We start from the raw sequence: 12,217 nt of genomic DNA, 5'->3' as shown, positions 1-12,217 counted from the left end.
AGACCCGGGATCGAGTCCCACATCCGGCTTCCTGCATGGAGCCTGTCTCTCCCTCTGCCTGTGTCTCTGCCTCTCTCTGTGTCTCTCATGAATAAATAAAATCTTAAAAAAAAAAAAAAGAAAATGCCTATTCAGATCCTCTGCCTATTTTGTAATCAGTGTTTGGGGCTTTTTTCTATGGGTTGTTGGAGTTCTTTATATAGTTTGGATATTAACTCTTTATAGAAACTTAGAAATTAGGTTTTACAGGGCAGCTCTTGACATTCCCCAGGTTTTTATGTATGAAAGATAATATCCTGTGGCAGAAGTAGTAAATGTAATTTGTAGAACAACTACTATGTCATGTGGAGCATTTAAGTTTCTCTTTTCTGTCAGAACCATGCATTACTCCTCAGGATTTTTCTTCTTTAAAAGGAAAGCCACACAGACATCTTGTTATTGCTCGCAGGCCCTTGATTAGAGGTTTCCATGTTGTCTCAGCCTTAGACCAAACTCCGGAGGAAAAAATTATTGTATTTAGGACAGCTGTAGTCACGAAATAGTTCAAAGGCCCCTTCGAACAGCTCAACAGGTAGTTGCCAGCAACCTTAGCAACCACACAAACTAAAACCAGGAGGAAAACACCCCTTCATAGGAACCAGCATGCCAGCTGTGGCCTCAGAGGAAGGCTGGGCTCCAAGAGAGGCTGACCCATCCTCCTCCTCTTGGCACACAGTTCAGCTCTGAGCTTGCAGCAAACGGAGCCAAATCACTTCCAGATCAAACAGAGGCAGAAGCAGAGGCGCGTTCCTCTGCCCGCAGATGCCCCAGGATGACTTTCCTTGGGCCATACTGCTCAGGGACTCGCGACTCTCCCTGCCCACACTGCTGCCTGCAGCAAGCAGCGTTTTGGTAGGGTGGGCCAGCCAGGAGTGAGCACTGAGCTGTGCCATCCAAGGATCTGGGAGAAACACATTATTCTAGAGGGAACTCTTTAGTTTTCTCTAAAACTAGAGGGGTACCAAGTTGGTGGAAGGAGTAACTGGCTCAAAGGTCCCAAACAGTCCGTCTTCAACATTGTTCAACCCCTTGTCTGATGTTTACTCATGTTTTATGTCATAAAAATGTGGAGGAACTACTGAAGTAGAGAGGACTTGAGTGGGCTTTGGCAGCTTTCCATTCTCAGCTTCGTATCCTTGCTCATACTTGGAGAACAGACTATTACTTTGTTTTGTTTTGAAGAGACTATCATTACTCAGTTTCCTTCTAAGATCCAGGGGAGCCAATCACTGTTGGCATAAGTCCTCCCCACCCCCCTAAAAGTAACCCTTAACTATTACCTCCTACACCATTTTGTTTGGACTTTCTAGTTAATTCCCAGCAAAAGCTTGAATGGCAGCATTAGACCATTTGGTTCATGTACATTAAGAAAAGTCAGATGATTTTCAAATGAATATGAAACCTAACAAGTAGGTCTCCTCAACATAATAGTTTTCCCTGGTTCAAGTTTAGGACTAAATGATGAGGAATTGGAGAGGTTCCAGAGGATAGTAATGAAAATGATTAAAGGGCTGATGATGAAAGGTTCAAGGAGTGGGGATCGCTTAGCCTGGAGAAGAGAAATTGGAGGGGTGATTTAATGGCAATCTTCAAGTACAGTCGGTGGAGGGTTATTACAAGTATGGCATCCAGCTGTTCCCCAGCTGTACTGGAGATTGGGAAAGGGAAACCGACTACAATTTCAGCAAGAGATTGAAGTTAGATCGGTGCTATCAGTAGTTCTCAAACTAGTTCAAATTCAATATTAATTTTTTTAAACTTAAAGTATAGTTTTTGGGACACTTGGATGGCTCAGTCAGTTAAACATCTTCCTTTAGCTCAGGTCATGATCCCAGGGTCCTGGGATCGAGCTCCACATCGGGCTCCCTGCTCAGCAGTGAGTTTGGTTCTCCTCCTTCTGTGATCACTCTCGCTCTCGCTCAAGTGAATAAAATCTTAAAAAAAAACCCACAACCTTAATATACAGTTTTTGCTAAATCAGATACTGACTTCTATACTAGCCTAATAAAAGCCTAAGAGAAAATTATGGAATACAACTGAAAATTGGGAAAATGTTGACTTTTGGGAGGTAAGTGGGAGTTAAGACCTTTTTTTAACATAGGGACACCTTGCTTTGGGGGGTCCCAAAGCACCCCAAAGAGTGAGAACAGATGAGCTCTGATGATGAAAAATGACCTGTACACTTACTGGTGGCTGGAGTCCATGAGGGCTGTCTGAGGTGCTGAGGGAAGAAGAGAATCACTCCCATCTGAATCCTGGTGACAGTCTTCTTCCCATTGGCCCCCTTTTATGTCTACACCTGGAGAGGAGGAGGTGGTGTCCAAGTCGTGCAAGTCCCTTTGAGGACTGTGCCTTGGAGACAGGGGAAGGCACCCCCCTCTGATGTGGACAAGCCAGTCCGGGCCTGGCCCATGGATTTTAGTTCACCACTACTAGCTCCAGATTATCAAGAGCTTCACTCTTTAAAGAAAGGACACATTGTTTTTAAATGTTTTATTACAAAGCTTCTTTTAAAAAATGCTCAGCACGTTAACTCAAACTGGAATGACAAACGTTAGATGGCAGTTTGGGGCAAAGGCTGTGCCTTGTTATTTAAAAAAAAAAATGGGTACATCAATGCTCATTTTAACAACTGGCATAAAATCCCACTAATCGGCTAATAAAAACAGATACAAATACAGAACATTTAAAGTAATAACAATTCAAGTGCTGGGCTTTTTACAACAAGGGGGTGAAAAAGGAAAGAAATGAAAATTCACTGCAAACCGGCCTGCTGAAAGTATGGGTTAAGGTTTACCATTTAAACAAAGGAGATCAGAAAAAATAAAATAAAATGAAATAGGACTGCCCACTGCTACCAACAGGATGGGTTTGGCTGTTCCATTTATTTAGCTCTATCAAACACCTTACAAAGACAGAGAGGCCACTATTTGTTACAAGTAATTCACAGAGAAGCCACTTGTCCGACAAGATACCGCTCAAAAAAGGGCGGCTTCTTTTCATTTTTATTTCAACTTTTCCAGATCTTTGAATTTTACTCAAAAGCTCATAGCTAGCAAAATATACAACAAGAGAGTTTAAACTAAAAAGTGAAAATTTAAAAAAATTCAAGTTTAAAAAAAAAGCAAATAAGATTGATTCTTTTGCACTGTTAAATAAAAGCCTTAGGAGAAAGGAAGAGGAAAAAAAAAAGAAGAAACAAAGCGGGAACTCTTCCACAAAGTCCCCCACTGGGATGCTGATGGATGTGCTGGCTGCCCAGTTGCTCCTGGCAGGCAAAGTAGCCAAGTTACTGTCCTTGCCAAAAGGTTACAGGTATGGACGCAAGATGCTCTGGGAAGTGCGCGCACAGAGGAGGGGGGACAGCTGCTCGGCCTGCTAGCATTCTCAGGTGCTTTGTACTTCTCATTTAGGAAACCTTTTATGCTTTATTTTGGAACTTGGCTCTTGCAGTAGATGAAAGGGGGTTTGGCAGTGATTGTCTTTATGGATCAGCGTCTCTAGCGGTGACCTCAGGGTGAAGGTGGTGTCAATTCTCCATTGGGGTCGACTGGGCAAGCCCTGGAGACAGTCTGGGTTTTCAACAAGCTTCCATCTCCAGAAGAGGTCCCGGGGTCGCTGCCTTGGCTTTGCACGTTGGGAATGAGTTTCGTTTTCCACCTCAAGAAGGAACAAATGAAATGTTGTTAATGTGCATTTGTCATAGGCCTTTAGCCTCTGTGGCATACCGCACGTGTCTTAAGATCTCTGCACTTAATAGTCCACTTTTTTGATTTGGTGATGGCTAAAATGATAGCCTTGTGGTAGCCCCACATCTTCGGACCACATTAGAGAGTAAGTCTAGTTTACTGAAATTTTGCTTTGGTTCCATGGATGCGTATATGTGCGCACAGGGAGGCGGAGTGCATTAACCTTTGGGTGCTGACAAAGCGCATGGTGGGTGCAGAGCAGTATTAGGCCCGTTAGCACTCTAGCGACCTGGTAGCTCTTCTTACCATTAATGCAACTACTATAAACACTGTCCCTCAAGAGGACTGATGGAAACTGTGAAGAATCTATGTATACAGGTAGCTACTGAAAAAAACAAATGGGAGCAAATCAGCCACAGAATGCTGTCAACTGAGGAGGTCTGTAATGCCCATTTCGATTCCTATTCTTTGGTAAAGCTAACCTTTCCCTATTTAGCAGGGGAACACATGCTACAGCACTTTGGTGGTTGAAATTTCAGCAGGGTACAGAGCCTTCACACAGGAAAATCAAAGAGCTAAGAAGGAGCAAAGTCTGGCCCAGAGTGGAAGGCACCTCACAGATCCCTATTTACATGTACTCTTGCAGCACAGATTTTCAAAAGTTTGGTCCAAACTGCTCTTCCGGATGAGGAATGGCCTTGCAGCCCTGGGCTAGGAGCTCCCAACAGCTGGAGACAAGTGCTGTGATCAGAATGGACTGCTTGCCCCAGCTGCAGGCTGACTCCAAAGGAGCTGAGGACCACGGGCCCCCACTCTCCAGTAGGCCAATGCCTCCTGAGGCAGCACCCAGCACGTCTGGTTCACCAAGCCGTCCTGTCCTTCCCCTCCCTGCCCCACCCAGAGGGCCTTCCCCTCTTCCTTTCTGGAGTGAGCACAGTCACACAATTACTAAAGCGAACCAGGCTGTCCAGAGTGGCCATTTACTACACGGATACTATGCGCGAAAGAATCTCAACGTCTTCTAATAAAACCATTTCTTTCTACAGCCTCACATCTTCCCACTGTTATTTCATTATTTCAGTGTCCTCTTATAAATCCTAATAGCATAACTAGTATTGAAATAAATTGGTAAAGAATTTGTCCTGCTATCAAACAAGACAGACTGAATGTGGTTGCTTCTTTAAACTACAGAACCATCAGGGCAGACCCAAGTCTTACCTCCAAATGGGAGAAATGGGGGCCTTAGAGAATTGCTTTATAGATATAAAACAGGTCAAATCAAGATCCTTTTCAAGAAACCACAGGCATGAGGCTCTGGAGACTGGAGACTTCCCACATCTAAGACTTCACTGGGGGCCTGTGGCTGGGCCAGGCCAGGCGAGCCCCAGCGCAGCCCAACCCACCAGTGAAGTCGGTGCAATCAAAGCTGGCAATTACTGCTCCCGCTTCAAAGGCAGCTCGGCGAGGCCCATCTTACAGATGTTAAGGCTTGGGCTCCCTCTGCCAGGAGTCACTGCGTGGGCCAGTTGGAGAGTGGGTTTGAGGCAGTATAAGACACCCACCCTGCCACCCACCCCCCTACCATCTAGCTGAAACCCATGAAGTTCTCTTGGACCAAACTCCAATCTTCACAAAAATATTCCACCAACCAAATGGAACCTGGAACTCAAATGGGCGGAGTCACCTATGAAGAGCTCAAGTAGGAAAGGGGAAGCTGAAGATTTCATGAGCAGGTCTATTTCTGGAAGATAAACAGCACTAACTCTGAGGCATTAGGAATGTCTAGGCCTTGACCAAAAGCAGCAGAGGAAAGGCAGGAGGGAGAATCCTTCTCCGTAACCTTAAACATAAGTGACTACTAAAAAGCTGAGTGCTTCACCAGCCCCGTCCTTGAGTGCAGCCCAGCCCAGCCCCCTGCCCCAAGCTGTCCCCCGGGCAGGAGGCGCCAAGGAAACAAGCCCTTTAGTGAGGCTGAGGTGGACATGAGAGGAAAGCTGTCCAGGCCCGTCTGGGGGCAGCAGAGCTGGCCCGAAGGAACAACAGGGGAAGACCCCCCTGCCCCGTGGTATATCAAATGGCATCATATCCTTGTTTAGAAATGCTGAGGAACCCAGAAAGATGAGCTGGAATTATAGATCCTGCCTCCCCCTCCCAAATGTTACTAGTAAGGAACAAGAGCTTTAAACTGTTTTTAGTTAGTACGTAAAATGTGAGGAGAGATTATCACAGATGAGTTTTGCAAGAGGTGAACAGAGGCAGATTTTAATTGCAAAAACTGCCTTAGAGCAGCACACCACACACCTCCTGCCAACTGCCTGAGTCCTGCTGCCTGGCCTAGGGGCAAACTGACAGAAGCCTGTTATTTGAGGGTGCGAACTCTCCTGTTGCGCCATGTCGTGCACACGTGTGTGTGTGTGTAGGGAAGAGGCACAGACTGCTAGAGCAGGACGCCGGCAGGATAGAGCTAGTCTGGCCATGGCACTGTACAGGACACTGAGGCACAAGGTTGTTGGATGATTGGTCCCAGGGGGCCCCTACAGAGTACACGCCTCCTGGTTCCAGGTGGGTCTCAGCCTCATGACTTCCCTCGTGACTTTGAGGTGGCCCTGTCTGCCAGCTGGTGAAGGAGAAGGAAGAAAAAGCGTCCGCTGGGCACTGATGCACCAGGCACTGGGACACGTACTCTGCGTGTGCAATGTCGCATCATCACAACAGCTCCCCAAAATTTCTGCCTGTTTACAAATAAGGAAAGCGGGGGCTGTGTAGGGATAAACAACTGGCCTAAGGTCACTCAACCTGTAGGTGGCAGGATGCGAGTTTGAGTCCTAAACATATGTTCTCGGGCAGCCCAGGTGGCTCGGAGGTTTAGCGCCGCCTTTGGCCCCGGATGTGATCCTGGAGACCCGGGATCGAGTCCCGCGTTGGTCTCCCAGCATGGAGCCTGCTTCTCCCTCTGCCTGTGTCTCTGCCTCTGTGTGTGTGTGTGTGTGTGTCTCATGAGTAAATAAATAAAATCTTTAACAAAAAAAAAAAAAACATATGTTCTCTGCACTGTATCCTGGAAGTAAATTATCATTCATTTTCTTCTTCTCTCCTGCCTACCTTCCAACCATCCATCTGTCCATCACCAGTCCCTGGCACTGTGGAGGTGGTCGGCTTCCAGACCACTGCCTGCCCCAAGACCCTACGCTCTACTAGAAAGCAGGATGCTGAAGAGAACAAAAAGCATTTAGAAGTTATCTCTGAAACCTAGATCTCCTCTAAGATGGAAAGTATAACCTACAAAAGCCAGCTCTAGCTCCTTGTAAGTGAACGCTGCCTAGTATTTGGGAAATAGGGAAAACAGTGACGCTTGGTGAGGAAGGCTGGCACGGAGACTCCTTTTCGCAGCTGAGGCTGGCCCTAGTCCCAGTGATCGAGACCAGCCTGTCTGCGAGCCACAAGCTCTGAAGCGGGCCGATTCCCAGAATCCAGAGGAAGGGATCAGTGCAAGGATGGGTCTTTGGCCCCGTGCTTGGATCCATGTTCTACAGATGGAAGCAGGAGACTGAATCCTTGCAGTTACCTCTGTTGTGGTTATTCGAAGTGAGTTCTCAGTGAGAGCAGCCTTGGGCAATGTTGGGAGGACTTGGAGGCAGGCCTGTAACCATTTTAACTTGCCCTAGGGGCATTTCTGGTCTCTGGCTGCCGGCCATTAGTTTCTTCCCCATCAGCCCTTTGTGCCCTATCTGTGGGAACCTAGATCACAGCCAGATGCTGGGCCTCCCAGGGCAGGTCTTACCCACCAGTCTTGCTACTCCTGGAAATAATACAGAAATATTCTCGAAGAAGGGGTAGAGTAAGAGAGCCTCAAAACATCATTTTATTTCTATAAATTAAAGTACTTTAGGAAAACAATAACTATGTAGACCCACCTCATCCACCCACCTCCAAATTCTTTATCCAATTCACATTTCTCTGTACATTTTCTTACACCAAAGATGCTAACTTCGCCTTCTAAAAATGAAGCAACAGGATCGGCGCATCCTTTTCAAAACATTTTCCCTGTTAAACACCTGTGCGTGTGTGCATGTGTCTATGTGGCAGAGGCGGGCAACAGTACACCGTGGGGTCACAGCAGGGCTCCGAGGACAGTCCTACGCTGGGTTTGAACACTGACTCCAGCATACCACCAGGGTTATCTTGGGCAAGTTACCTGGATCTACCCAACCCCAGTTTCCTTATCTGTAAAATAGGAATAATAAGTTCCCACCCTTCATAAAGTGTGTTGAGGGGGGAAAAAGGAGATCACGTGTGTGGTGAGCTTGGGGAGTGTCTGGCATCTGAAGGGCAAAATAAAGTTTTGTTACTGCAGCAGGTGGAGACTGGGAGTTAAGAGATGGAGCCAGGTTTGAACCTGACCCTGCTGCACAGCAGCCATGTGGTCCTGGACAAGTTACTGGTGTTTTCACATTCCCCCATACAAGCCAGAGGTTTACCCTGCCCAGGGCTTCCCCAAGAGCAGCATGAGGCACCCCAAGCAGAGGTGTCTACTGGAGCACCCAGGACACAGTATGTGATCCAGAAATGTCTGTTCCATTTCTGCTATTCCACCCTCAACATGTTTAGGGTAGTAAGCAAGATTCATGCCATTAATTCTGCAAAATCTTTCTTATGAAATATGTCTCTTATGAGCCAGAGTATCTCCAGAAAACGAGAAAAGTAATCCCAAAATGGCAGCAAAAAAGATTTGTTATATTCTCAAAGAACATACCTAAAGTTGTAGAAAATTTCAGGTTAGTATGAATTAAAATTCAGGCAAAAAGGCGAGCAGTATTGTCTTTCTGAAATGCTCTAATTTTTCCCTCATTCTGGCAAAAAGAACAAAGCTCACAGACGGTTTTAAACAGGACCACCGGGCAGCCCTGGTGGCGCAGCGGTTTAGCACCGCCTGCGGCCCGGGGAGTGATCCTGGAGACCCAGGGTCGAGTCCCACATCGGGCTCCCGGTGCATGGAGCCTGCTTCTCCCTCTGCCTGTGTCTCTGCCTCTCTCTTGCTCCTCTGAATGAATAAATAAATAAATCTTAAAAAAAAATAAAAGTAAACAGGACCATCTAAATCATCTGGATCTCAGTGAGCTGGCAGCCTCGGCTCTAAAGAATACAGCTGAGAGGAAAGAAGCAAAAAAGCCTCAAGCTATCACCATGCTCTCAACAAATCCGTGCACAAAACCAACACCTTTCACCCTGCCTTGTAAGAGTACCCTCCATATACCAACTCAAGAGCATTTACATTTAACTTATAAATTCTTTAAATAAGTTTCTTTTCCTGGTTCCTGAATCCACACAACAGAGCAGAGGAACACATTACCTTAGGGGAGGGCAGAGTCCCAGACAAAAAAAGGAAGATGCAGAAATTATAAAGAGCAGATTTCTTAAAATCCCGCATTATTTGTGGTTATCTAGCATCATGGTAAACAGCACCAATTCCTTGTTAGCACATACTACGTGCATTGTAGAATAACAGCATCAAGTATTAAGATATGTTTAATTTCCATGCACTCTGTTAAAAGAGATAGAGGTTGCACTCAAGACTTAAATAAATTACAGGTTTTGATACTTACAGAAGTAAACCTAGAGTTCTCTGGGAAACCATTCTCCAAAAGGGCTCATTTCCTCAACAGTTCCAGATGGCTCAGTGAGAAAAACATTCTTTTTAAACCAAATTTGTCCAAAATAATTTTCTTACTCTATAAACTATTAAGTGCATTGATCTTAATTCAATTTCATGTTCTTTCATGAACAATACTAAATATCACATGTCTCAAGAGGGTTTAAATGAGCCTCTCCCTCTCCTATTATTTGTTAATGGCACATGATCAACCCTGGTAGCCAAGGGTCCAGTTCCCTGTTTTGGTTTTCCCAAGGCAACTTCAACACAATTCTAGCTCTTTTGACCATTAAAGAGCAGAAAGGGATTGACAGGACACTGAAGCACAGGAGAGATTTTAAAAGCTTTCACCTGTGTCCTCTCTGGGGCACGGCCGGCTAGATCCGATCAACCTGTCTGCCGACCTAACAGACCCCAGCCAGCTGCTTACTGGTGAGCTGTAGCGGACACCTTGTCAGGTTGTTGCCTCGCTCCTCTCTTGATTGTCCAGACTTCAACACACCCACAATGAGAGCACAGTGCGTCAGTGGCAATATTGTACGGTATGACCGTCCCCTGTGGCCACAGCTGATTACAGACTGAGAAGTCTGACTCTTGCTGGGCTGACCGAGGTCCCTTCCCTGGAATTTGAATCCTTTCTTTAGGAGACTGACACTAACAATGTGTAAGCTTAGGAGTTCTGGATATGGGGACCAAAGAACTGAGAAAGTCATCAACAAAAGGGAGAAGGAAGCAATTTTTCAGGGACAGAGGTAAGAGCAGGAAAAGGCCACCTTCCAGTCCTCTCCTAGGGTCATGTATACTGTTGTCTTTGGCTCCCACAAGATGCTCCTGCAGCCTTAAGATGGACTTCCCCATTCTCCTTAATTCCAACATAGGCCGTCTCTTTCTTGACATCAAAGGATCCCATCATATGAGTCAGCATAAAGTGCCCTGGAGAATGGTCAAAATTTGAAAACCTGCATTCCACACACCATTTAGTCTAGCCACACAGTGTCCCGTGCAGCCAACTCTCTTTAGGACAATGTGCCCAAGCCTGCCCTTTCTGCCAGACATCTGGATTTTCCTTCCTGAATGTTCTTACTATGGAGTTCCTAGTAAGAGACGTAATCAAGTGTCCTTGCCTTGCAAATCCTCTACAAGGTTTCTAAGAATCTGGACAAGTTCAGCAGGAATTTGTGGACAAGCCTACGAAGAAGGAAGTCCAGAGAATGCCACCGCCTCAGAGAAGATGCCACGAAGGAGCCTTTCCGGGCCACCACAATCTCCATTTGCCAGGAGAGCAACCTGCTGACCCTGAAAAGACAAGTGCCACACTAAATGGCACACCAGCAGCCACGTGGCAAAATGCCAGGCAGGAGCCCCCCCAAGCCCCCCCGCCACACTGGGCTGGGCCCATTACCGGGGAGCAGGGTACCGCCTGGGGCCCAATGGAGGCAGCAGAGTCCTGCCCTGCCACTGCTGCTGTGTCCTAGGGGTATTGCTAATTCCCAGACCTCCAGACCTCAGCCCCTAGCCCCCGCACACTCCTGCTTGCCTAGTGACAGTTCTAAGGGTTTGACCAAAAGATGAAAAATGGAAAGCAGGATGCCATCTTTTCACTTTCCCATTTTCAAAGTCTTAATTTTTGAGACTTTGGACAAGGCTAAGATGCCCTTGTTTCTGACTTTATTATTTTGTAAGAGCTTGTCTTTGCTTTCCAACAGACATGGCAACCAGAAGCAAGTACCCAGAGGCTTACTGATACCTAGTGACTACATCTGCTCTTGTGGCACAGGATTCGGAGCAAAGATGAGGCAGAAGCAGCAAACTCACCAGGCTGAGCATCAGAAACTGTATGAAATGTTTTTTTTCACTGAGGCCAGTGAACACAGACCGCCCCCTGACTCCACAGGGGCACGGGTTCCAGATGACCTTCTCCAGGCCTCAGGGCCACGGCCAGTCCTGAAGTGGCTCCAGCCCCATTCTAAAGTTCTGCAGTGATGCTGCATATGCTCCAGGGGCCCCAGGGCCCCAGGCCTTAATTACTAGCTCATCAGGCTCCCCAACATCACCCTGAAATGGGAAGCTAAAGACAGTTTTTCAGAAGATGTGAATCCAAGCACGGCGTATTCAACTATTGTGTTCTATACTTCACACACCTCTTGGCCTCAGGGAAATAAAGGCTGAAGTAAAAAATAATTTTTAATTTCTCAGTTTAGCAAGTATACAAGGCAGAGATCACACCAAAGTCAGAAACCTAAAACCTATGTTTTTGCGAGTATGCTTGTATGTGGGTGCCAGTGTGTATCTGTTTAACCAAAGGGTTTTTTTTTTTTTTTAGATAGCTCGTTTTTTCTTTTAAACTAGCTCTTTGATGTTATATAATCCAAAAGCTAAGGATGAATTTGGCTTTCTTGCAAGACTGCACAGCTTGGGAATCATGTCTAACCTGAAAGAATGTCTTTTATGGAGCCCATTTCTGATTATCCTAAAAGTTGAGACTAGGTTAATGCTCATTTGTTTCAACCTGATTCCACCAGAGTGGATACATTTATAAAGCGCTGAAGCAGAAACGTAGGGAGAGATGGGAACACAGCTGGGTGTATGAGGAACTCTTAACAGGCTAGTTTCTATGTTGGGCTGCATGAGGCACCTGTAATGGTATTTCCCACCAAAATATGAGAGCATTAGATGAAACATACATCTTTTAAGAATCAGAAATACAAGTTTCGAGAGAGCTTTTTTTGTTCACTGAGGAGAGCCTTTCCTTTTTAAGTGGGGGTATATTCCTTACTGTGACTAGTTCAGAGGAATGAGAGTTCCCTAGCCTTTGTGCTACATGCATGGCCATCTGAGC

General features: G+C 46.1%; 1 protein-coding gene across 4 annotated transcripts in view; it reads right to left on the bottom strand.

The window, feature by feature from the left end:
• Positions 1-3,011: 3,011 nt before the first annotated feature.
• Positions 3,012-12,217, bottom strand: part of LEF1 (lymphoid enhancer binding factor 1) — a 118,221-nt gene continuing 109,015 nt past the window's right edge. For all 4 annotated transcript variants that reach the window (XM_055342485.1, XM_055342486.1, XM_055342484.1 and 1 more), the window contains one exon: positions 3,012-3,699. In XM_055342485.1, coding sequence (XP_055198460.1) covers positions 3,620-3,699 — 80 coding nt within the window. In that variant the 3' untranslated portion in view covers positions 3,012-3,619. The remainder of the gene's footprint in view (positions 3,700-12,217) is intronic.

The sequence above is a fragment of the Nyctereutes procyonoides genome, unplaced genomic scaffold (genome assembly GCF_905146905.1).
Source record: "Nyctereutes procyonoides isolate TBG_1078 unplaced genomic scaffold, NYPRO_anot_genome, whole genome shotgun sequence".
NCBI lineage: Eukaryota > Metazoa > Chordata > Mammalia > Carnivora > Canidae > Nyctereutes > Nyctereutes procyonoides.
Note: the sequence above shows the minus strand (reverse complement) of the source record. Positions and strands in the feature narration are given on the sequence as shown.